General features: G+C 47.3%; 1 protein-coding gene across 1 annotated transcript in view; it reads right to left on the reverse strand.

Moving 5' to 3' along the window:
• The window catches only part of LOC122461353 (scavenger receptor cysteine-rich type 1 protein M130-like), a 68,153-nt gene that overhangs the window by 33,722 nt on the left and 8,265 nt on the right, over positions 1–26,166 (reverse strand). The window contains 1 exon segment of the mRNA XM_043551788.1: positions 11,566–11,880. Coding sequence (XP_043407723.1) covers positions 11,566–11,880 — 315 coding nt within the window.

Consider the following 26,166-nt stretch of genomic DNA (forward strand, 5'->3'; position numbering starts at 1 on the left):
TAACCTTTTGAAATGTGTTTGTCTAAAGTGCCTCCCCAGATAAATTTCTTCTCCTTTGCTATTTGACTCTTCCTAGTGACTTCCCATCATCCTCTTGGCTCATATGTAACATAATTTCCACTGTCTCTGGCCTCACCTTGCTCAGTTTACATTGGAGACACAGGCAAACAGGCAAAACAACATCCCTTTGTCTAGGACAAACTTGTTTCTCAAGTCTGTCCCCAAAACATATTTTAGGAACATCTTTCCATCACACATACATAACTCTACTCGCCATCTGTATATACCTCACACAATGATATCCATAACCAGCATGTCTCCAGTTTTTATATGATATCTTACCCAAGTGAGCTGTAGCTCACGAAAGCTTATGCTCAAATAAATTTGTTAGTCTCTAAGGTGCCACAAGTCCTCCTTTTCTTTTTACCCATTACACTGTTATAGTACAATAATACTGTATACAAACAGTTGTTGCAACTGCTTATTCTTTGGGTTTCAGGCCCCTTGTTCTCCCCTTGGGGTGTCTGGACCCTGAGTGTCACACAAAGATACTTAAGGATCTAGCTGAAGCGCTGGTGGAACCGTCAGCCATGATACACAGACAGCTGCCGCGGCACAGGAGCCAGCAAACAGAGGGGTAAACAGGGGAGTGTGAAAGGGGAGTTTGTCTTGTGGTGCTTGTTCGGGGTTTGTTTTCGCTGTGGGGGGTGGTGTTTTGGTGTGGTTTGTGTTTCCCAGATTAACAGGATTTAGGTGGGAAGGCTATGACCGATACAGAGGCAGCAGTGGGAGTGACCCATGTCGTGGAAGACACAATGAAGATGACTGGATGTGGAAGCTGCGGTATGTACATGATCCTGGAGGGGGCACCTGGTAAGAGTTTTGTCTGCATGAAACGCCATCTGATAGAGCTGATGGAGGAAAAGATCCGAGGTTTGGAGATGCAGGTGGAAAGTCTGGTTGAGTTTAGGAAGGGGTTTGAGCAGATTATGGGGCCAAGACATGAGGTATCTGAAGGGAAAAGCTCAGACTTGCAGATGGAAGCAGGACTGAGGAATTCTGAGGGGAGACTGCTGGGTGAGGAAAGTGGTCAGTGGAAGCATGTGACTAAAAGAACCAGGCAGAGGAAAAGACGGGCTAGTGAAGGAGAAATAGAGCTCAAGAATAGGTTTGTGGAGTTGGAAAATGAAGAAGGGGCACAGCAGGTGGTCACTGAAGGTAAGAGGGCAAGGAAAAAGAGAAGAGCGGCTAATCCTATAGGAAACGGGGAAGAGTCAATGGAGACTACACCAACTATGAGCCCCAGGAGGATACGGGATAGTTGCAGAGGATTGCAAGGGAGAATAGGAATGGAAAGAACTTGCAGCCAGAGGGAACAGGGGATAGACTGGAGAATAGCACTGTCACCAGGAAAAGGCAGCTCTATGTGATCAGGGACTCTTTACTGAGAAGAATAGACAGGCCTGTAACCAGAGCTGATCCAGAGAATAGAAGGGTGTGCTGTCTTCCAGGTGCTAAGATATGGGATGTAGACCTGAGGTTGAAAAGGATCCTAAAGGGAGCGGGAAAGAATCCCCTAATTATCCTTCATTTGGGAACAAATGATACGGCTACATTCTCGCTGGAAAGTATTAAGGGAGACTATGCTAGGCTGGGAAAGACGCTGAAGGAAATTGAGGCTCAGGTGATCTTTAGTGGGATTCTGCCTGTTCCTACAGAAGGGCAACAAAGGTGTGACAAGACTGTGACTATCAACAGATGGCTTAGGCAGTGGTGCTATAAGGAGGGCTTTGGGATGTGTGGCCAGTGGGAGGCATTCATGGACAGAGGAGAGTTCTCTCAGGATGGACTTCATCTGAGTAGGGAAGGAAATAGACTTCTAGGATGGAGGCTGGCACAACTGATTAAGAGAGCTTTAAACTAGGAATTTGGGGGAGATGGTTGGGAGATGTCCAGGTAATCTCCAAACTGGATTTTAGCATTGAGAGGGAAGAAAACGAAGTAAGAAAGGATACAGCCATGGGTAGGAGAATGGATATAAGGAGGAAGGGCAGTGTGAATACCAGTCTAATAGGTTATACTGGCTGTAGAATGACCGTGCCTAATCAGGTATAGAATGTGAGCGAGGCCAAACAGCAAAAATTAAGATGTTTGTACACCAATGAGAGGAGCCTAGGTAACAAAATGGAGGAACTAGAGCTACTGGTGCAGGAAGTGAAACCAGATATTATAGGGTAACAGAAACATGGTGGAATAGTAGTCATGACTGGACTACGGGTATTGAAGGGTATGTGCTGTTTAGGAAAGACAGAAATAAAGGCAAAGGTGGTGGAGTAGCATTGTATATCAATGATGAGGTAGAATGTAAAGAAATAAGAAGCGATGGAATGGATAAGACAGAGTCCATCTGGGCAAAAATTACATTGGGGAAGAAAACTACTGGAGCCTCCCCTGTGATAGTGCTTGGGGTGTGCTATACACCGCCGGGATCTAATTTGGATATGGATAGAGCCCTCTTTAATGTTTTTAATGAAGTAAATACTGATGGAAACTGCGTGATCATGGGAGACTTTAACTTCCCAGATATAGACTGGAGGACAAGTGCTAGTAATAATAATAGGGCTCAGAGTTTCCTAGATGCGATAGCTGATGGATTCCTTCATCAAGTAGTTGCTGCACCGACTAGAGGGGATGCCATTTTAGATTTGGTTTTGGTGAGTTGTGAGGACCTCATAGAAGGAATGGTTGTAGGGGACAATCTTGGTTCAAGTGATCATGAGCTAATTCAGTTCAAACTGAAAGGAAGGATTAACAAAAATAAATCTGCAACCAGGGTTTTTGATTTCAAAAGGGCTGACTTTCAAAAATTAAGGAAATTAGTTAGGGAAGTGGATTGGACTGAAGAACGTATGGATCTAAAGGCAGAGGAGGCCTGGGATTACTTTAAATCAAAGCTGCAGAAGCTGTCGGAAGCCTGCATCCCAAGAAAGGGAAAAAAATTCATAAGCAGGACTTGTAGACCAAGCTAGATGAGCAAGCATCTCAGAGACGTGATTAAGAAAAAGCAGAAAGCATACAGGGAGTGGAAGATGGGAGGGATCAGCAAGGAAAGCTACCTTATTGAGGTCAGAACATGTCGGGATAAAGTGAGAAAGGTGAAAAGTCAAGTAGAGTTGGACCTTGCAAAGGGAATTAAAACCAACAGTAAAAGGTTCTATAGCCATATAAATAAGAAGACAACAAAGAAAGAAGAAGTGGGCCCGCTAAACACTGAGGATGGAGTGGAGGTTAAGGATAATCTAGGCACGGGCCAATAACTAAACAAATACTTTGCCTCAGTCTTTAATAAGGCTAAAGAGAATCTTAGGGATAACGGTAGCATGACAAATGGGAATGAGGACATGGAGGAAGATATTACCATATCTGAGGTCGAAGCAAAACTTGAACAGCTTAATAGGACTAAATCGGAGGGCCCAGATAATCTGCATCCAAGAATATTAAAGGATCTGGCACATGAAATTGCAAGCCCATTAGCAAGAATGTTTAATGAATCTGTAAACTCAGGGGTTGTACCGCATGACTGGAGAATTGCTAACATAGTTCCTATGTTTAAGAAAGGGAAAAAAAAAGTGATCCGGGTAACTACAGGCCTACTAGTTTGACATCTGTAGTATGCAAGGTCTTGGAAAAAAATGTGAAGGAGAAAGTAGTTAAGGACATTGAGGTCAATGGTAAATGGGACAAAATACAACATGGTTTTACAAAAGGTAGATCGTGCCAAACCAACCTGATCTCCTTCTTTGAGAAAGTAACAGATTTTTTAGACAAAGGAAACACAGTGGATCTAATTTACTTACATTTCAGTAAGGCGTTTGATACCGTGCCACGTGGGGAATTATTAGTTAAATTGTGGATCAATATGACAATTGAAAGGTGGGTAAGGAAATGGTTAACAGGGAGACTACAGCAGGTCCTACTGAAAGGTGAACTGTCAGGCTGGAGGGAGGTTACCAGTGGAGTTCCTCAGGGATCAGTTTTGGGACCAATCTTATTTAATCTTTTTATTACTGACCTCGGCACAAAAAGTGTGTACAAAAAGAGTGTACTAATAAAGTTTACGGATGATACAAAGCTGAGAGGTATTACCAATTTAGAGAGAGACTGGGATATCATACAGGAAGATTTGGATGACCTTCTAAATTGGAGTAATAGTAATAGGATGAAATTTAACAGTGAGACGTGTAAGGTTATGCATTTAGGGATTAATAACAAGAATTTTAGTTATAAGCTGGGGACGCATCAATTAGAAGTAAAGGAGGAGGAGAAGGACCTTGGAGTGTTGGTTGACCACAGGATGACTATGAGCCGCCAATGTGATACGGCCATGAAAAAAGCTAATGCGGTCTTGGGATGCATCAGGCGAGGTATTTCCAGTAGAGATAAGGAGGTGTTAGTACCGTTATACAAGGCAGTGGTGAGACCTCACCTGGAATACTGTGTGCAGTTCTGGTCTCCCATGTTTAAGAAGGATGAATTCAAACTGGAACAGGTACAGAGAAGGGCTACTAGGATGATCCGAGGAATGGAAAACCTGTCCTGTGAAAGGAGACTCAAGGAGCTTGGCTTTTTTAGCCTAACTAAAAGAAGGTTGAGGGGAGATATGATTGCTGTCTATAAATATATCAGAGGGATAAATACTGGAGAGAGAGATGAATTATTTAAGCTCAGTAGCAATGTGGACACAAGAACAAATGGATATAAACTGGTCATCGGGAAGTTTAGACTTGAAATTAGATGAAGGTTTCTAACCATCAGAGGAGTGAAGTTTTGGAATAGCCTTCCAAGGGAAGCAGTAGGGGCAAAAGACCTATCTGGCTTTAAGATTAAACTCGATAAGTTTGTGCAGGAGATGGTATGATGGAATAACATGATTTTGGCAATTAATTGACCTTTAAATATTCATGGTAAATAGGCCCATTGGCCTGTGACGGGATGTTAGATGGGGTGGGATCTGAGTTACTACAGAGAATTCTTTCCTGGGTATCTGGCTGGTGAATCTTCCCCATATGCTCAGGGTTCAGCTGATCGCCATATTTGGGGTCAGGAAGGAATTTTCCTCCAGGGCAGATTGGAAGAGGCCCTGGAGGTTTTTCGCCTTCCTCTCTAGCATGGGACATGGGTCACTTGCTGGAGGATGCTCTGCTCCTTGAAGTCTTTAAACCACAATTTGAGGACTTGAATAGCTCAGACATAGGTGAGAGGTTTATCGCAGGAGTGGGTGGGTGAGATTCTGTGGCCTGCGTTGTGCAGGAGGTCAGACTAGATGATCATAATGGTCCCTTCTGACCTTAATATCTATGAATCTATGAATCTTTGAGAACTCATCGAGGACAGGTGACGTCCCAGAGGACTGGAGAAGGGCAAGTACCTATCTATAAAGACTGGAATAAAGAGGACCCTGTCAGTTTAACTTCAATACCCAAAAGATACTGGAACAAATTATTAAACAATCAATTTATAAGCACCTACAGCATAATAGAGTTGTAAGGAAGAGCCAGCATGGATTTGTCTAAAACAAATCATGCCATACCAACCTAATTTCCTTCTTTCATGGGGTTACTGGCCTCCTGGGTAGGGCTGAAGTAGTAGACGGGAGATATCTTGATTTTAGTTAGGCTTTTGATATAGTGGCACACGGCATTCTCATAAATTCGAGAAATGTGGTCTAGATGAAATTACTATAAGGTGGGTGCACAACTGGTTGAATAACTGTACTCAAACAGTAGTCATCAGTGGTTTGCTGTCAAACTGGGAATGTGTATCTAGTGGGGTGCCATGGGGTAAGTCCTGGGTCTGGTACTATTCAATATTTTCATTAATGACTTGGATAATGGAATGGAAAGAATGCTTATAAAATGTGCAGGTGACCCAAGCTGGGAGGGATCAAAAGCACTTGGAGGACAGGATTAGAATTCAATATGACCTTGACAAGTTGCAGAGCAGGTTTGAAAACAAGATGAAATTCAATAAAGAAACGGGCAAAGTACTACACTTAGGAATGGAAAGTCAAATGCACAGCTTCAAAAGGGGGAATAACTGTATTCGGTGGTAGTACTGCTGAAAAAGATCTGGGGTAACTGTAGATCACAAATTGAATACGATTTAACAATTGGATGCAATTTTGGAAATGCTAATATCATTCTGGTGTGTATTAACAGGAATGTCCTATGTAAGACAGAGGATGTAACTGTCCTGATCTAGGGGGCACTGGTGAGGCCTCAGCTGGAGTACTGTGTCCAATTCTGGGTGCCACACTCTAGAAACGATATTGAAAAAAATTGGAGATGGTCCAGAGGAGAGCAACAAAAATGATAAAAGGTTTAGAAAACCTGACCTATGAGGAGAAGTTAAAAAAACTTGGCATGTTTAGTCTTCAGAAAAGAAGACTTGGGGGGACATGATATCAGTCTTCAAATATACTAAGTGCTGTTATACAGAGAACCAGGGTGACTTTTTCTTCCTGTCCACTGAAGGTAGGACAAAAAGTAATGGTCTCAACCTGCAGCAAGGGAGATTTATGTTAGATATTAGGAGAAACATCCTAACTAGAAGGGTAGTTTACGTTCGTTCTAGAATAGGCTGCCAAGGGAGGTTGTAGAATCCACATCACTGGAGGTTTTTAAGAACAGGATGGATAAACTTCTGTCTAGATTTAACTGGTCCTGGCACAGTGCAGGGGGCTGAACTTGATAACCTCTCCAGGTCTCTTCCAGCCCCACATTTCTATGATTCTTTGAAGATACTTCACTCTTCTCTGCCTCAGTTTCCCATCTGTGAAATGTGGATTATGATGTAAGTACTTTGAGAGCTACTCATGAAAAACTCTATAGAAAAACTAGGTCTTTAGATTATTAGTCATAGCTGCAAACCTAGATGAGAACTACAACTGTTTAGAAAAAGCATTGACTCCTACCAACAAACATTTCTCTTTCAGTTTAAAAACCTAGGAAATTAAATGGCAAAAATCTTTGTTAATGCAGAGTTAATGCACACACACTCCCACTCTGCCTGTTCACTGTAATAGTCAGGCACTATCTGCACTTTCCCTATGCTCAAACACTGAGCCTGCCCCCGAGAGCATACCACGCTTGCAAAATATAACAACCACCCTTTTACCGCCCATTTACACATCAACACAAGATATCACCTAAACATATACTTTCCCCCACCCATCATTAAATCCACACACAGCTCTCATGTCCCAACTCACTACTGACAGTACCCATGGCAAGATGAACCCAGTGCCCTGCTCCTGACACAGCCTACACAAATGATGCCGACTGCAACCTCAAGGTCCATATACACATCTTTCCTTTGATAACACACAAGCGAGCACTCAAGCCCAGATCTCCTCGTATCACATTCACAGCTCTCTGATGCTCCTCAAACTAATCCCCAGATCTCCTCATATTACAACCACAGCTCTCCAAGCTGCTCCAGTGTATTCCTCCACCATTCAGTACAGCCACACCTAATGCAGTGACTGCAGCTGGAGAGCAGATAAGCCCCATGGTTATTGCCAGCTCCAGGAGGATCCCTTGGTGAAGAGCTGCTTGGGGCTTCAATTGGTGGCACTGAAACAGAAACTCTAAGAATTGTGAACTGCCTCAGTCAACTCAACAGTGCTCTATCTGGGGCTTTCTGATGACAATTAAAAAAGCAAACATTGGTGACTATCTCCCTGCCCAAAGTTGTAGAGCTGTTCTGAGATTGTGGGTAAAATTGGGGATTCAGAGCAGACTTTGAGTAGAATTAAATGGTAAAAAACCATCATTAATGCAGAGTTAAGGTTGCCCAGTGATACCCTGGGTGCCTTCAGAATGTTGATCTCAGCAGGGGAGGGTCCCCCAAGTACAGGACACAATCTCACAAGGTGTTGAGGGGATCCTGTGAGAGGCTGAGCACCCTCAGCTGCCACTCCTGGATCAGACCCAAAGTGAGTCAAACACACCAATGAAGGGATAAAGGAGGGAAGGGGCATGGAGAGGTGAAAGCTCTATTATCACTAGAAGCTCACACCAAGAAATTTGAAGGAATGAGCACCATGGGGCTGAGGTCTCCCTCTCTCCCCACCACCAGCCATATACTACCTGGCTGGTTTTTGAGTAGCCTGACTAGTTTTTCTTTAGGCTTGCCAGTAGCTGGTCCAAAGGTGTTATTGGCTGGGGGACGGGGAGGGGTTGGTGTTGGTGTTGCCAGGATTTCTAAGCTGTGCACAAATGCGCCTGGGCATGCAGCGATCTCGGAACTCCAGCTATGCGTGTCACAGCTGGAAACACACAATGGCCTCCCGGCTGGCACACTCATCCTGAGCTGCATGTGTGCAGTGTGCCAAGGCAGATACCAGTCAATGGGAGAGCAGTACCACACTCCCAACCACAAATCCCACCAAACCTGTCTTAACTTTCTGAGCACTGAGCCCCTCCCCATGTTTGCCCCCAACCCTGGGACTCGGTCCTGCCCACAGACCAGCCTCGCCTCTGCTGGGACCTGGCCCTGTCCACAGACCAGCCACACCTCCCCTGGGATGTGGGCCTGCCCACAGACAGGCCAGTTTTTCTGTGCCTTAGAGGTGGCAACCCCACCCTATACAGAAAGGCAGCCCCTCTCCAATCCTGGCTTCTCCTCTCCAGGACTTCAAATTTAAGGAAAAAGACCTCTCTGTTTTCCATTTCCCCCAGCCCATCCTAACACCCAACCTGGCAGTATGACCACGGCCGGCGAGCCAGCCAGATCTCCTCATGGATACAGTGACAGGCTATCCAGCTGGCTGCCGTGGACTGGGCTTTCGGCCAGTGGTGTGTTCCACAGGCAGGCTAGTGGGCAGTGCAGATCCTTTCCAGGCTCTGCCGTTAGCGGTGATGTTGGGAAAGGCACCTCGCTAGCTGGCCCCGCCCTTCCTTTAGCTCATCCATTTAGGTTTGTGTCCTGACAAGACCCTGGCCCTGACAAGAAGGCGACCTTTGTTACCCATATAAGAAGATCCCAGGAATGTCACTCTGTCTGTTAGTCACTCTGAAGCCTAGGATGTGTGCTGAGTCAGCATGAAATGTTGGAACAAGCTACAAGCCTGGCTGAGAGCTCCTCTGCTTCAGAATATCACCAGGTTCAGTCATCACTGAGATTCATGGTCACTTACCATCCAACTTTTAAGTGATAAGCCATTTTTAACTCTCAGAGTTTCCCTAATTCCAAATGGTGCCATCTCCTGTTGCTGTCACTGGGCCTGAAGCCAACGAGAGGCCTCCATCTGCCTACAGTCGGTTGGCATGTGGGAGTGAGCCCACCCTGAGTAAAGTTGGCTGCCACCTTCCACTGTTTTCAATTAGACTGAAGCCCACAGGAAACATGGCTGCCCTTGTATGGCTGAGGGGGATGGACAGGGCCCAGGGGCAGTAGAGACCCTGTGAAAGGAGGGTGGGGAGAATGCGGGGAGCAGGGAACAGGGAGGGGAGGGGCAGGAGGCAGATTTAGGGGTTTCAACAGAATGGCATGGAGAAGGATGTGGGGCAGGAGAAAGGCTGGGGGGCAGAGGGACATGGGGTCGGGTCAGCTGGAGGTGGAGGTGGAAGGGAGGTTGAGAGGGACGTAGGGGGATGCGAAGTTCAGGGAGGCTGAGGGGGCTGCAGAAGACAGCAATGGGGGTGAGAGATGAAGGGGATTAGGTGGCAGATCCCCAGCCTCGAGTTGGTGGTGGAGGTGGAGTGTCCCCTCCAAGCAGTCGGGGAAGGCAGTCTTGCCGTGTTTCCAGATCTCGCAAGCTGATTGGGAGTCATGGGATTTTGCTGCCTACAAAAAATCAGAGGAGCTGCTGTGATGACACAAGAAGCTCCTCTAATACGCCAGTTTTCAGGGCTGGACCAAGCTCTGTGCTTCAGGGCTGAGGACACAGACCTGCCATGCCACTTAGCCCTGCCTTCATGTATATCCCTAGAGCAGAGAGAGGGTCCCGGGGCAGCAAGAGGCAAGGGAGGGTGAAGTTGGGAAACTGTTCCGGCTGGGAACCAGGCAGAAGACAAATCCGCTTGGCCCTGGAGGCGGGGGAGTGGGGAGTCAGGGAAGTGATGTAGCTGGGTCCCAGGTGATGTCCCAGGGCAGCAGGAGGCAGGGAAGTCTTGAGATGGGTGAAGAGGGAATGAAGGGCAGTTCCCCCATCTCAGGGATGAGAAGAGGGCAAGTGCAGTCTCCAGCTGAGCAGCCAGGGAGAGGGGTGTTTTGCGTGTGCATTACAAGGTTGACTTTCCAACCTGAAATTATCACACACACACTGGCAGGGGAATAGAGGGCAGTTAAAAAGTCCAAAGACAGACCAAGGTGACAACTTACTTTAGCAATAAATACAGTATTGGTACAGTGATAGACTCAGCTTGGTGAAAGGCACCTTGGTAATAAGTAAGTCTCATTTTCAAATCAGAGAGAACTGTCAGGCGCTCAAGTTGTCAAGCATTTGTCTTTCAATTAATGTCTGCCTCAGAAAGAAAATTGCTGCATGCTTTCAACAAAAATGAAATGGGTGGTTCAAAATTCTGTGAAAACATTAACTGTCCTAAGTAATTTAAAAAACAACTGGGAGGGAGGTGGGTATATCTGAGACAGATGATAAGAGAAAAAGGAGTGACATGTGCGTACATTGCAATTTGACAATGTACATGTTTTGCATTCATATTCTTTCTCTGTTTTTTGCTTAATATTTTCTTCCAGCAGCCACTCTTGCTTCACAGGACTTTACGAATTACACCCATGCAATAGCGTGGGCTTCCAGCTAGTCTCTAATAATCAGATCTGCATGAATGGGTGGCACAAAGCCAACCCCTGTTGCAGGGCAATAACATAAAAGTGGCCACAACTGCTCCAATTCCATCAAGAAAGTTTTAAAATAATAACACCTGGCCCCTACATAGCACTATGTATTCAAGTGCCTGAAAGCACTTTGCAAACACAAATGAAGTTAAGCCTCACAGCCACTTGCTGAGGTAGGAAATTAACTGTTGTTTCACAAATGGGGAAACTGAGACACAAGGCATTATTGAATACAAAACCAGAACTGGAAATAAAACCCCTGTTTTCTGGTTTCTGGTTCTGTGCTCTGACCACTAGACCCTTCCCCTTCCCCTTACAGTTGTATCTGAGTCGGGAGGAGAGTGCTCAGCAGTGGAGAACATGCATCCCTAGTGGAGGATAAGGGAAATCAGAGCTCTTCTGGGACCCTATCCTTATATCAGGAGACAGGTAAATAGAACTGTCCCCATTTACTGGAGACACTTGAAATAGAGAGGAATATGAGAGAGATAATGGGGTTTCCCACAATGTCTTCTTGGCTCCCCCTGGGTGGTGGGAAAGTGGAGCCATCCTTTGTAGCAGACAGGAATCCTTTGGAGCGACTTGGAAACACGCAAAGTTTTCTGGGATGTGGGTTCACGTGAGGCATATTGGATGTGGGAGAAAAGAGACTGAGTGGCTCAGCTGTAGGGTCCGTGTTAGTGGTTCACCAGTTTGAATTCTTACCTGAGCACAATACGCCGACATCATTTGCGTGGGAGCATGTGTGGTTGGGACGGGACATCCTGGGACATTTCTGAAGGAGAGACTCATTCCCCACACACTGAAACTCTTCCTTCCAGATCAGATCATGTCCTTCTCCAAAGTGAGCTGCTCCCAAGGTGGCTACAGCCTGTCCACACCCTAATTCATTGCAGATAACAGAAGCGGTGTTGAAATCCAAGTGTGAATCACAGACTGTCTCCCACATTTTTCCATGTTTGACTTCAACACGTCCTGAGCAGGCAGTGTCCCCTCCAATCAGACGGACCTCGATGAGACCTAGAGAGTCAATGCATCCATCAATCAGTGTTGGTTATTTTGACATCCCATAACCTTCCCCAGGCCTTCCTGGGGATGAAATGAAGGGAACCTTCTTCTCTCAACAGCAAAGACATTGTTAAATAAGCGGGAGCCCTTTACTCCATATGCCAGTTCCTGTTGTTACCAGTCAGCTCTGTGTTCTTGGGGAACCAGGGCGCAGTACCCAGCCTGTCTGACTCATGAAAGACCTTCCCCCGCAGCCTCTGCTTGAACCAAAACCGATCAGAAGAAAGACTTACAAAAAGCAATGAAAAGGCAGTGGGAGACACACCTAAACCCCTGGGACAAGGGTGACAGGATTAAGGAAACTCCCCTAGCCTCATTTGCATGGAAGATGGGACAGGGAGGCATCTCTATTAGCATACAGAATGGAGAACAGAGATTCCAACGCAAGAGCCACACGGAACTCTGGGACCTGAAAAGCAGGGAAGCACTGCATGATGGGAGATCTCTGCTCCAGATGTTAATGAACCCATGCCTGCACACGCCCAGCTCAGTAGTTATCAGACCAATTCTAATAATAAATCCGTTCTTGGTATCCAAAATACTGAAGCTCCCTAATTGCATTGTGAGCTCCCTCCAAAGAACACCGCCCACAGCCAGGAATGAGCAGTTCCTACTGCCTAGCCTGAACACAACAACTTTGGTATATTCCCTTGAGCCATCAGTTTACCCATAAACAAATCTAGTGTTCTCCCTTGAACCATTGTTGTTTCCCTACAAAAACCCCTACCCATGCTCAAGTAAGTGTTCTGATGCCTGCATCCAACATCTGCATCAGTTCCTTTGGGACTTCATCTTCTCCTGACTGATCGTGCTGGGGGCTCTGCCTGTCTCCAGCAATCCGGACCCTCAGCTACTACCATCACTTGGGAACCCCAATCAATTCAAGCTTCACGGAGTGGTGAGAACCCAGCTCTCTCTCTCTCGGGATAGCCTTCTGACCCTGACTTGTGTGATAAGTTATAGTTTTCTAAACCTGACTTTTATAATCAAATCTAAGTTAGATTTCATATTATCACTGGTTTGTTTGTCTCCCCTATGGTTATTACCAGGTGTGATACAGCATGGCCAGAGGGCAGCAGGAGAGTGGTTTTTTTTTTTTGAAGCAAAAAAGGTATTTTTATTTGCATAACACACTTACAAAACAAAAACAACAGCATATGCAATGTGTAACACAGCAACCAATCACAATTGTTTTCTCATTAGCTTCAGGGGAGGGAAGTGTTCAAGCTTGCCTGGGTCCAGAGCGGGGGGCTTCCTCAACTCACGTGGTCTTCCACCCTTCCGAGTTACCTGGTGGCCCAGAGCGAGGGGGTTTCATCGACTCTCAAGGTCTGCCACCCCCTCGAGTTACCTGGCGCCACACCCAGTATCACCAACAATTCCCTCCTTTGAAAGCACCCAACAAGAGGGGCAGGCTGTGGGGTGGACAATCTGGGGGAGGGGGCACGTGCACCCCCATGTGAAAGGACCCCTCTAAGGTGGTGGTGTCCGCAGCAGCAATGGCTGGGGCTGGGGTCCCTTACCCTCTCCCCCAATCAAAGGGTCAAACAAAGGGAACCAGATGGGGACACCGAGCAGAGAACCTCGGACAGCGCCCACCGCTCCTCAAAAGCATCAAGGAGTCGGTGGACGCCGCCCAGAGGAACTCCGCCCGGATACGTGAACGGACCGAGGATCGGAAAACGGCCCCACAGTCACAGGAAACTCCATCAGCCAACCTCCTCTCTCTGGTGTTATAGACGGCCGTTTTAGCCAGGGCCAGGAGGAGGTTAACTAGGAGATCCCGCGACTTTGTGAGGCCACGGATGGGGAGTGCATAAATAAAAAGGTGAGGGGAAAAATGCAACCAAAAACGTAATAGAAGATTTGTGAGGAGCCGGAACAGGGGCTGCAGCCTGGCGCACTCCAAATATACATGTGCCAGGGTTTCCCTCACACCGCAAAAGGGACAAGTATCTGGGACGGGGGTGAACCGCGCCAAGTACGTGCCCGTGCTCACAGCTCCATGAAGGAGCCGCCAACTGATGTCCCCGATGGGCCTCGGAACCAAGGTGGAATATAGGCTGGCCCACCAGGGCTGCTCACCCTTCAAAGGTGGCAGAAGTTCTCACCACGTTGTGTCGGGGCGGGACACTAGTGTGAGGGCGTGAAGGGTGTGGAGCACAGGCGTGTATAGATGTTTCCTTGGCGCGGTTTGGAAGCATAGCGACTGCAGTTCATGCAGCCGGCTCGCAGTAAAGGGGTGAGGGGGTCGATTGGGTCTACGGGGCAGGGGTCCAATTAAAAGGTCCGGCGGGCCTGGGGTACAGGGTGGGCGGGGCGTGCTCTCGAGCAGGACCCGGTCGAGGTAAGCTCGAGCAGCGGGCGGCAAAGCGGCCTTCACTTCCTGAAGTACGCGCCAGAAGGTACGAGGTCTGGAGAGCTCCATGTGCCGAGGAGCGTCAGGGGATCCAGCCAGTCTCCCCGGTCGTAGTCCAGGAGGTCTCCAACTCTCGTGACTTCTGCCAGGATCAAGCTCTGGCGCACCGAGCGGGACTCCGCCACCTGCACACGGAGCTGGGAGTTGTGTAGCAGGGGCTCCGCGAGGAGATCTGCCCCCTCGGTGGCCGCCACGGACCTGGTCGTTAAAAACAGTTTCCAAGTCCGGAGGAGGTCTTGGTAGAAGACCGGCAGACTGGAGAGGTCTCGCAGAAGACCTCCCGGACGGAGATAAAAGAGCTGCCGGTCATATCGGAGCCCTCGGATGCGGCGCAGGATGGCGTGCGCCAGTATGCTCCACGCCGAACTGCCTGCACCATAGAGGAGCCTCTGTAGGGCCTGGAGGCAAAAGACGCGGACCTGAGTGTGTAGACACTTCAGGCCCTGTCCTCCTTCCTTCAGGGGTAGATGAAGAACCCCTACAGGGGCCCAGTGCATTCCTGACCAAAAGAACCCCAGAATCGATGTCCGGAGGTTGGTCAGGAAACCTGGGGCCGGGACCAGGGTGTTGAGCCGGTACCAGAGCATGGACAGGACTAGTTGATTAAGCACCAGTGCTCTCCCTCGGAGGGAGAGACACTGGAGTAGTCCCGTCCATTTCTGGAGCCGCTCTATCTCCCCGCCCTCTAAATTTTCCCAGTTCTCCGGCAGAGAGGGATGCGTGGCAGAAAGGTAAACGCCGAGGTAGAGCAGCGGACCCGAGTTCCACCGGATGGTCTGAAGTGCAGGTGGGAGGGAGCTCGCCTGCCGCCAGTCTCCTACCGCCAAGCCAGAGCTCTTGACCCAGTTGACCTGGGCGGAGGAGGCTGCCGAATAGATGGCCTGGCAAGCCTCCACCCGCGCCAAGTCTCCCGGGTCCTGGACCACGAGGAGCACGTCATCAGCGTACGCTGACAGGACCAGCCGCAGCTCCGGCTCCTGCAGCATCAACCCTGTCAACCTCCTGCGGAGGAGACAGAGGAAGGGCTCGATCGCCAGAGCATACAGCTGGCCCGAGAGGGGGCACCCCTGCTGTACTCCTTGCCGGTTCGGTCAGGGTCCAGTTGAGCTTAACCAGACACTCTGCGGAAGCGTACAGCGCCCGGAGAAAACCCACAAACTGGGGTCCGAAGCCAAACGCCTGCAGAGTGCTCAGGAGGTACCCGTAGTCCACCCTATCGAACGCCTTCTCCTGATCTAGGGACAGGAGAATGAACGATAGACCGTCTCTATGCCCGAGTTCCAAAAGGTCCCAAACCAGAAATAGGTTATCAAAGATACTGCGGTCCGGGACGGTGTAGGTCTGGTCTGGGTGGATCATGTCCGCCAGCACAGACCCTAGCCGCAGCGAGATTGCTTTCGCTACGATTTTGTAGTCCGTGCTGAGGAGCGAGACGGGACGCCAATTTCATAAATCGCGGAGGTCCCCCTTCTTCAGCAATAAAGCGAGCACAGCTCGCCTGCACGAAAGAGGGAGGACCCCGCTCTGCAGAGACTCAGCCCAGACGGTGACTAGGTCTGGGCTGAGGACGTCCCAAAACACGCGGTAGAACTCCACGGTCAGCCTGTCCATGCCTGGAGACTTATTAGTGGGCATACAACGGAGGGCTTCCGAGAACTCGGCCAGAGTGAGAGACAACTCTAGCCGGTCTCGGTCGCTCGCGCTGACCGTAGGGAGCTCCTCCCAAAGCACTCTGCAAGCGCTAGGGTCGGTCGGACCCGGGGAGAAAAGACTTGCATAGAAGGCTCGGGCCCTCCCGCACATCTCCACCGGTTCCATGAGGGGGGTGCCGTCTTCTGCCAGGAGGCACGTGGTGTGTTTCTTGGCCCCCCTCATTTTCTCCAGGGCATAGAAGAAGCGGGAGCCGCGATCCATCTCCCGAAGGAGGCGGATGCGGGATCGAACAAAGGTGCCCCGGGCCCGATGGTCCTTGAGGGCCCGGAGCTCCTCCCGCTTCTCCCAGCACGCTCCGCAGAGGAGCGGGTCCTCGGGGCTGGCGGCCAGACGCCTCTCCAGCTCTAAGACCTCCCATTCCAACTGCTCTATCGCCGCATTTCTCCATCGGCTGGTGCCCCGCGTGTAGTCACGGCAGAAAAGCCGGGCGCGCACCTTCCCTAGATCCCACCATCGCAGCGCCGAGGGAAAGGCATGCCGCTGCCCTCGCCAGGCCAGCCAGAATTCCCAGAAGGACGTCACGAAGCCCTCATCCTCCAACAGGCTGTTGTTAAAATGCCAATAGGCCGGCCCCGGCCTCTCCGCACAGAGGGAGGCTGTCACGGTGGCTAGGTGATGGTCAGAAAATGGGGCCAGCCGAATGCTGGAGGAGTGGGCTTGTGAGAGATGGAAGCGTGATAAATAAATGCGGTCCAACCGGGAGTGGCGTGACCTATGGGCCTCCACCCGGACAAAGGTGAACGTGGAAGTGTCATCCAGGTGGGGGTCACGCCAGATGTCCACTAGGGAGTGATGTTCGACTATCTCCCGGAGGGTGTTCACGGCGGCCGGGCTCTGCTTAGTCCCCGAGTGGTCCCGCTCCTCGAGGATGGTATTAAAATCCCCTCCCAGGACCAGGCACTCGTGAGAATCTAAGGTGCAGAGGAAGGCAGACATGCTCAGCTGGAATATTGTATTTCTGTCCCTTCATTACAGGAAGGCTATTGAAAAACTGGCAAAAGTTCAAAGAAAGGAAACTATTCAATGATGAAGCCTGGAGGCTTGAGAGACGCTCAATCTGTGAGACTGGGGAGTAAAGGAGAATAAGGGGCAAGGAATAGCAAGTGTCTCCACAGGGCTGAGAACAAGTAGGGGAGGAGCTTCATAATTCATATTATCTGAAAATACTAAAATAATGGCTGAGAGTTCAGAAGGGAAAAGCAAAGGGCAGAGAGGAGGAATAATTCCCCAGCAGTGGAAGGAGTAGAGTGGGATAGACACAAAGGGGAAGTGACCGAGTCACTGTGGTTGAAGATAGCCTCGAACAGACTAGATACAATACTAGTGGGAAGGAAGCAGGGGAATGTTCTGCATGATGCCAGAGAACAGAGCTGCTCCAACTGCTTGGAATTAGGATCTCGTGTGTCGGCCTCACGCCAATAGAGCCTGACACCTGGAAGGCCGGTTCCAGTGTGAAGCCCTTCTCAATTCCCCTTATGGCTTGTCTACAGGGGATGTTACCTCATATTAACTTTAACTAGCTCACCTTAAATACCTTGTGTCCACATGAACCCTGTTCTCAGAGCAATTTATTTGGCATCTTAGGTTGCTGTAACTAATCCTCATGGGAGAAGGAGTGGCTCCACTTCACAATCAGTTTGTTCATTGTAAGATTCCTGTGAAATAATTCCTAATGCTAATGCTGCTGACTGTCCCTCAGCTAGTGTCCCATACTGCATTGCTTCATACCTGCATCAACCTGCTTTGCGCCTGTTTGCACTCCACAGCTCTGGGGTCATCTTGACCAGATGTACCCTCTCTGGTTAAATGCTGGCAGGCAGCCAGGAGCGCCTCTTTTCACTACCAGGTGAGTTCACATTCCCATAGCAACCAAGCTCCCCCTCCGCCCCCCCCGCCCCGCTTCCACATAGACCTCTGTAGAGGCCCAGGACTAGATTGGTCTGTCTGGAGACAAGCATGTCCAGTTCCCTCTGGATAAGAGTCACCAGAATGCAGACATCTACAGGGCACTGTCAGAGAAAATGAAAGTGAGGTGGCTCTGAATCTGGTACCGAGTTAGTGAACGAGCTCCAGCAGTTTAGTAACTGCACGTGAATCTCTGCAAGCTGTCCTGAGTATAGCTGAATGAATAACTGAAATTTCTCCCCGTCCCACCCAAAATTTGTTCCTTTTTTAATGTCTTTTCAAAATCATATTTCAAATCTTTCATTAGATCAGAAAGAATGTTTTTATGTTTTGTTTCTGCAAGAAAAAAACAAAAACATTCAGTTTTGGCTCTAAATGAATCAGTTCTTTTTTTAGATTTTTTGGTTTGGCCACTGAACTGAAAAAATCAAATTATTCACTCAGCTGTAGTCAGTAAAATCTGCAGAAGGGCACAAGCAGTCACTAACCTGCTCCTGCCACTCCTCCACCCACCCTAGAAAAGAAAAGAGTCATCCATCCACCCCCCAATTGCTCCAAACCATACACATTTTAAAAATCTCGCCTACTCAAAGCCTGCCCCATCCTCCCCACACACGCATGTGCACCACTCAAATAAAGTACAGAAGGTCTGTAGAATGGGAAATAAATGGGGGAATATCTTACTATCACAAGGGAAAACATGGAGTTGAAAGAGAAGATGGGAATGTCATTCCGACATTATGGGAACAAGAACTTTTTATCATTGTTGGCATGGAGACTATGAGGAATGGGACCATAAAGGACTACTTTTTCTTATTTCCCTGTGCACGTGTAACTGTGTGAAGAGGGGAGTTGTAGTGTGCAGAGAGGCTGTCAGATCTCAGGAAAAAATAAGAAAAAGCTGTACATGATTTGTTCCATGGAGCATACAGTTAATCCCAATAGACAGCTCTGAAAGCAGCTGGAAAGGCTTCCTGGAGCACGCACAAAAGGTCAGAATGAAGCGCAAAACCCTTGGGAGGGACATGATGCAGAAAATGCAGAAGCAAACAACTGTGATAAAGCAGCTTTTGCTGGAAAAGCCAAGCACTGTGCCCCAATGCTCCAATGTCCTGAAAACTATGGAGAATGCACCATACTGAGAGCACAATTCCAAACAACCTTAGCACAGATCCTTCCCACTGCATTCAATCCCACAGGAGATGGAGAAGGAGAATGCTTTCTGACGCATCACCATCAGGGGTGAATACTCCTTGGTGGGGCTCTCCCTCAATAGCCAAGTTTTTCAGTTTGCACCACATTCTATGGACTGGTCTACTCCTAAAACTTAGGTCGCCCTAGCTACATGGGTCATGGCTGTGAAAAATTCACACCTCTAAGAGACACAGTTCCTTTTTTTGATACATTCAAAAAATTCATTTCCATAGAATGATTGAAGTGTAGGACTGGAATGGACCTTGATAGGTCATCTAATCCATTCCCCTGCACCAAGGCAGGATTAAACCTATGTCTTCATTGGCATTTTTGTCAGTGAAACTTCTGTCGGACAGAGGTGTAAAAAAAACTACCCCCCGACTGACAAAAGCGCAGGTATGGACAGAGCTGTGCCGGCAGGAGACGCTCTCCCACTGACATAGCTAATGGTGCTTGTTAGGGCTCATTTAATTATGCTGGCAGGAGAGATCTCTCCCATCGGCATAGAGTGGCTACATGGGATGCCTTACAGCTGTGCCACTGTAAGGTCTGCAGTGAAAACATAGCGTAAGTATTATCTAGACCACCCCTGACAGATGTTTGTCTGACCCTTTCTTAAAAACGTCCAATGACAGAGATTTCACAACCTCCCTAAGTAATTGGTTCCACTGCTTAACAAGTCTTACAGTTAGGAAGTTTTCCCCAATGTCTAATCTAAATCTCTCTTGCTTCAATTTAATCCTTTTACTTCTAGCCCCATCCTCAGTTGTTAAGGAGAAAAATTTAGTGCCCTCCTATTTATAGCAGCCTTTTATGTACTTGAAGAATGTCAGGATGTCCCCCCATCAGCCTTCTCTTCTCCAGACTAAACCAGCCCATTTTTTCCATCTTTCCTTGTAGTTGATGTTTTTCTAGGCCTTTAATCATTTTTGTTGCTCTCCTCTGTTAGCTACCATTTTGTCTGAAAAACTCAGAGCTCAGCCCATAAATGGCATAATACCTCCCATCCCATGCTATTAATTCAGAATGTAATCAAACCAAAACTCCTTTACTTGCTCACAATGTTCATTAACCACGAATTCCTTTGGCATCCTAGCAGAAGCACAAGACATCCTCACTCTCTTCCCTTAACCACTTGGACCATTTTGCAAGGGGCCCTCTCTGGCTGCCCATAATTTTGAGAAGTTTTATCCAGTTCCTGCCCCCATCCATCCTCCAGGATTTCAACCTGGGTCTCACAGATGTTGTGTAACATCCAATAGGCACTTATCACACCAGGCACATTAGTAGTAGTATCATAGCATCTGGGAGCCCTACTCATGGTCTAGGGCTCCATTGTACTAGGCGCTGTACAAACACAGAAGAGAAAGACAGTCTCTGCCCCAAAGAACTTAAAATCTAAGTAGAAGGCAAGAAACAACAGAGGGATACAAACAGACGGACAGGGGAGTACATGGTCAGCATGACAGATTGTGCTCTCAGCACACCAACAGCCTAACCATTGTCTAGTTTTCACCTGGGTCAATTTTCAACTGTTGTCTTGTGTTTGTCTAGTGATGGATGGCAACTATGGTTTCTGTTCTTGCATATATCTTCCAAAGTTCAATGATCTTGTTTCCAGAGGCAGGATGACCTTAAGCTGTTTTTTCTTTCCTGTGGACTTCCCATTCCCCTGCTGATTTCTATGCAAATAGAGCTTCCCTTGTTTGGGGGGACCCTTTGCTTAATTTCACTGAGGACAGGTAGATAGTTGCCTTCCGTCCTGCCTGTGAGAAACCCTTTGTTTGGACACACACTTTAAACCCCAATATCACTGAGAATCCATAATTCTTAATATAGTTGTAATACAGAGATTTCATGATGATATTATGTGTGTCATAGGCTTTCATTGAGCATCTCACTCAGTAATATTGTACATAATATTGTATACAATCAGATGATTCAATTGTTTATTGCGTGAGGTTCAGCTCCCCTGTCTTTATAGCCCAGTAAACCTTTGCAATGTACTCTTTGAGAAGTAAAACTCAGACCAAGCTTCTCTCGCCTGCTGCATTTGATGCCAGGATGTCTCCTCCCCAACTTGGAGCTTCATAGTTTTACCTAATATGTAAATGGACCTTTTTCATCTCTACCTGATGACCGTGCTGGTCAGAGAAGCAAACACATTCCTTTGGCAGACCTGTTTGCCAACTCCCCCTGACATGCCTGGTTTAAACACACTTTAGTCATTATTCCAGCCTGTACTCATAACTCCTTGTATACACTTCATACATACGATATGTAAGAATATCAATATCAGTGACTTATTAGTTTTCCAATATTATACATGCCACCTATCAGACACAGATTATGACATCAGTGAATTGGGGACACTGAAATGGCCCGGACATCTCAAACTCTTTACCTGATACCAGTGAGCCCCTTGCCCTCTGGCATTGAGACGCTGTGAGTGTCACACCCACCAACTCTGTCCACCTCCACACCCATACTAACCACTGCTTCCAGTCCTCTCATGTCACCAGTCCTAGCTACAGCCAGGCCAGTAATTGTTGTTTTGGTTCAGACAGCAAACTGAAAAATCAGAAATAATATTTGATTCAGCCCTGAAACTGTTTGGAACTTGTCACAAATCAGAAGAGTCCATTGTGGGTCATACAGAAACTGTGTGTGCTCCCTCTTATAACCTTTAGACAGTGATTAGGGCACTTGTCTGGGAGACACTGGTTTGAATCCCTACTCAGGAGCAGGAGCTTGAATTCAGGTACTCTATCCCTGATCCACAGGTGAGTGTGCTACTCACCAGGCCGTGAACTATTCCAGGCTGGAATGCTCTCAATGTCTCCTGTTGAAGCTGTTCCACTTTAAATGTTCCACCTCTGAAATTTAGGAAATGATTAGTGAAGGTACAGGTCACCAGTGGGTGTGTGCAGGGGGAGGCAGTTTGGAGGGGGTTGGACTGGATTGGCCTGGGGCATGGCTGGGGAACGAGTCCCAGGTCGGTCAGGGGAATGGGGGCCCCAGCTCAATGTGCGGCTCAGGCTCCATAACCAAGGTAGGGTGCAGCCCTCCAGTGATCTGCTGCTGTGATATGTTTATGCAGCAGCATAGGGCAGGAGACAGCAAGGAACAACTTCTTACATGTTAATGGCTTCTAGAGTGCCAACTAATGGCTTACTGGGATAGGAAGGGGAGGGGGAGCTGGAAACATTGAAGAGGGCTAAATTTTACAGAGACTGGTGGGGCAGGGGGTGGAGAAGGAGAGAAAAATGGCAGTCTCCTCTCACACACTTAAAGTTACTGTAACAACCATGTGATAAAAGACTTTCAAGATTTTGGGACAGACAGATGGAATTTTTCTTACTGACCCTCTTAGCAAATACCCATTGCAAACATTTCAAAGCACAACCAGTATTCCCATTCCATTGTGACAAAAGGTACAAAGGCAGGTAGCAGCACTAAGGAATCACCAAGCAACCATGTGGCCTAGTATAGAGACCCCTGGACTGCGACTATTCCTAGCTCTGCCTCTGGACTTCTGAGTGTCCTTGAGCAAATCACTTCACCACTCTGTGCCTCAGTTTCCCATCTGTATAATGGGGATAGTGAGGTAAAGCTGTTTGTGATCTACTGATGAAAAGCGCTATATAAAATTTAGGCCTTTTTGTCATTACCTAGCTACAGTTTGTGTCAACTGCAAACCTAGGTGAGAACTACAACTGTCTAAATGATCACCAACTCTGACAACAAACACTTCTCTTTCTTTTAAAAAAAAACCTAGGAAATTCACTGACGGAAACCTTCATTAGTGCAGGGGTAAGGTTGCCCGGAGGTATCTTGTGCTCTTCCAGAATGCTGAGTTCAGTAAACTCAAACCCCTGAAAACATAATGTTAAGGTGCACACCCATGCAACATTAACTCTCCCCTCTTTGAGCTGTGATCCAATATAATCATAGGACAAACATGCACACTTTGCCTTTGAAAATATCACTCAGGGAATAGGGCACATGACAAGAGTATCACTGAAGCAAATGCATATTCTTTGTTAAGATACAACTTGGTTTTAGGTGAACTGTACTGAACAGCCTATACTCGCAACCCTACATCTGTCCAACACTCAAATACTCAGTGTACCCCCAGAAAGAACCACAAACCTGTTAAATTTGACAACCCTTTTTCACCCTTGTCACCCAATCATACTTCTCCCCCAGCTCCAAAGAATGCACTGCCACACCCAGTCTTTTGGGAGAATGTTTATTTTCTTAACAGAAGTTAGAACATAAGAATGGCCATACTGGGTCAGACCAAAGGTCCATCAAGCCCAGTATCTTGTCCTCTGACAGTGGCCAATGGCAGGTGCCCCAAAGGGAATGAACAGACAGGTTATCATCAAGTGATCCATCCCCTGTCACCCAATCCCAGCTTTTGGCAAACAGAAGCTAGGGACACCATACCTGCCCATCCTGGCTAATAGCCATTGATGGACCTATCTTCCATGAATCTATCTAGCTCCCTTTTGAACCCCGTTATAGTATTGGCCTTCACCACACACTCTGGAAAGGAGTTCCAGAGGTTGACAGTGCATTGCGTGAAAAAATACTTTCTTGTGTTTGTTTTAAACCTGCTACCAATTAATTTCATTTGGCGGCCCCTTGTTCTTGTATTATGAGAAGGGGTAAATAACACTTCCTTATTTACCTTCTCTATACCACTCATGATTTTATAGACCTCTATCATATCCCCCCTTAGTCGCCTCTTTTCCAAGCTGAAAAGTCCCAGTCTTATTAATCTCTCCCCATACGGAAGCCGTTCTATACCCCTAATCATTTTTGTTGCCCTTTTCTGAACCTTTTCCAATTCCAATATATCTTTTTTGAGATGGGAAGACCACATCTGCACGCAGTATTCAAGGTGTGGGCGTATCATAGATTTATATAGAGGCAATATGATATTTTCTGTCTTATTATCTATCCCTTTCTTGATGATTCCCAACATTCTGTTCATTTTTTTGACTGCCGCTGCACATTGAGTGGGTGTTTTCAGAGAACTATCCACAATGACTCCAAGATCTCTTTCTTGCATGGTAACAGCTAATTTAGACCCCATCACTGCATGTGTAAAGTTAGGATTATGTTTTCCAATGTGCATTACTTTGCATTTATCAACATTAAATTTCATCTGCCATTTTGTTGCCCAGTCACCCAGTTTTGTGAGATCCTTCTATAGCTCTTCGCAGTCTGCCTGGGACTTAACTATCTTGAGTAGTTTTGTATCATTTGCAAATTTTGCCACCTCACTGTTTACCCCTTTTTCCAGATCGTTTATGAATATGTTAAATAGAACTGGGGCCAGTACAGATCCCTGAGGGACACCATTTACCTCTCTCCATTCTGAAAACTGACCATTTATTCCTACCCTTTGTTTCATATCTTTTAACCAGTTACCAATCCATGAGAGAACCTTCCCTCTTATCCCATGACTGCTTATTTTGCTTAAGAACCTTTGGTGAGGGACCTTGGCAAAAGCTTTCTGAAAATCTAAATACACTATATCCACTGGATCTCCTTTGTCCGCATGCTTGTTGACCCCCTCAAAGAATTCTAGTAGATTGGTGAGGCATGATTTCCCTTTACAAAAACCATGTTGACTCTTTCCCAACAAATTATGTTCATCTATGTGTCTGACAATTTTGTCCTTTACGATAGTTTCAACCAATTTCCCTGGTACTGAAGTGAGGCTTACTGGCCTGTAGTTGCCAGGGTCACCTCTGGAGCCCGTTTTTAAAAATTGGCATCTTATCCAGTCATTTGGTACAGAAGCTGATTTAAATGATAGGTTACAGATGGACAGTTAGTAGTCCTGCAATTTCACATTTGAGTTCCTTCAGAACTCTTGGGTGCATACCATCAGGTCCTGGAGACTTATTACTGTTTACTTTATCAATTTATTCCAAAACCTCCTCTAATGACACCTCAATTTGGGACCGTTCCTCAGATCTGTCACCCAAAAAGAATGGCTCAGGTTTGGGAATCTCCCTCACATCTTCAACAGTGAAGACCGATGCAAAGAATTAATTTCGTTTCTCTGCAATGGCCTTATTGTCTTTGGGTGCTCTTTGAGCATCTCGATCGTCCAGTTAGCAAACCAACAGGAAAAATTTTTTTTTTCCTTCCTTGGTCTCAGGGCCACCCCATCCAGGGGTCTCTGGCACTGCTGCTCCTGGCAGCTTCCCAGTTTCAGTCACCTCTGCTCCCTTCTCGGACCCTAGCTGCTTCCACAAGCCCCTGGCCCCTTGTTGGCGGGATACACCACAGGAGCTAACTCCACTCTGGTGTGTCTTCCCCTCCCCAGGCTGCAGCCTGTCTCAGTCTATCTTCCCAAACTGCCCACGAGCAGCCCTATACAGGCCCAGGTGTAGCTCAGCCCTCTTCAATTGGCTGGATTGGACTCACCTACTCTGGTCCAGGGAGCTGGCTTAGCCAATCCACAGGGACCAGCTACCCTGTGAAAATCCTCTTACAACCCATTCACCCTTATGTAGGACCCACTGTCCACTCAATTACCTTTAGCACCAATCTCCTTATAGGTTTTGATGGATAGGCCTGGGCTCTTTTGAATCTCACCTCCAGCTCAGCAGGGTTCAACTTCCTTATATTCTTCCCATATGAATTTATTTGGCAGTGCCTCCACTCTCTTCGCTCCTTCCTAGTAGGGTCGTATGGAAGCTGGAAGGAAAATTCTAACCAGAGGGTAACCCCCACTTACTTGCCAGACAGTTGGAGACTCCCAAGAAATAACACAGACACATACAACATATTCAACACAGTAATTACATTTCACAGGAAGTAAATATAGCACAACATGGTAAAACACTGCTCTCAGGGCCACTGGTGCCCATGCTGATAGTACCCATTAGTTTCCCATGAATCTAAACTCCTCAGTCACTGCACAGGGGCTGATGATCGCTGCTCTCAGGCATCCTCTTCATGCAGGAGTCAGGCTGCTTCTG

Source organism: Chelonia mydas, chromosome 1, assembly GCF_015237465.2.
Source record: "Chelonia mydas isolate rCheMyd1 chromosome 1, rCheMyd1.pri.v2, whole genome shotgun sequence".
NCBI lineage: Eukaryota > Metazoa > Chordata > Testudines > Cheloniidae > Chelonia > Chelonia mydas.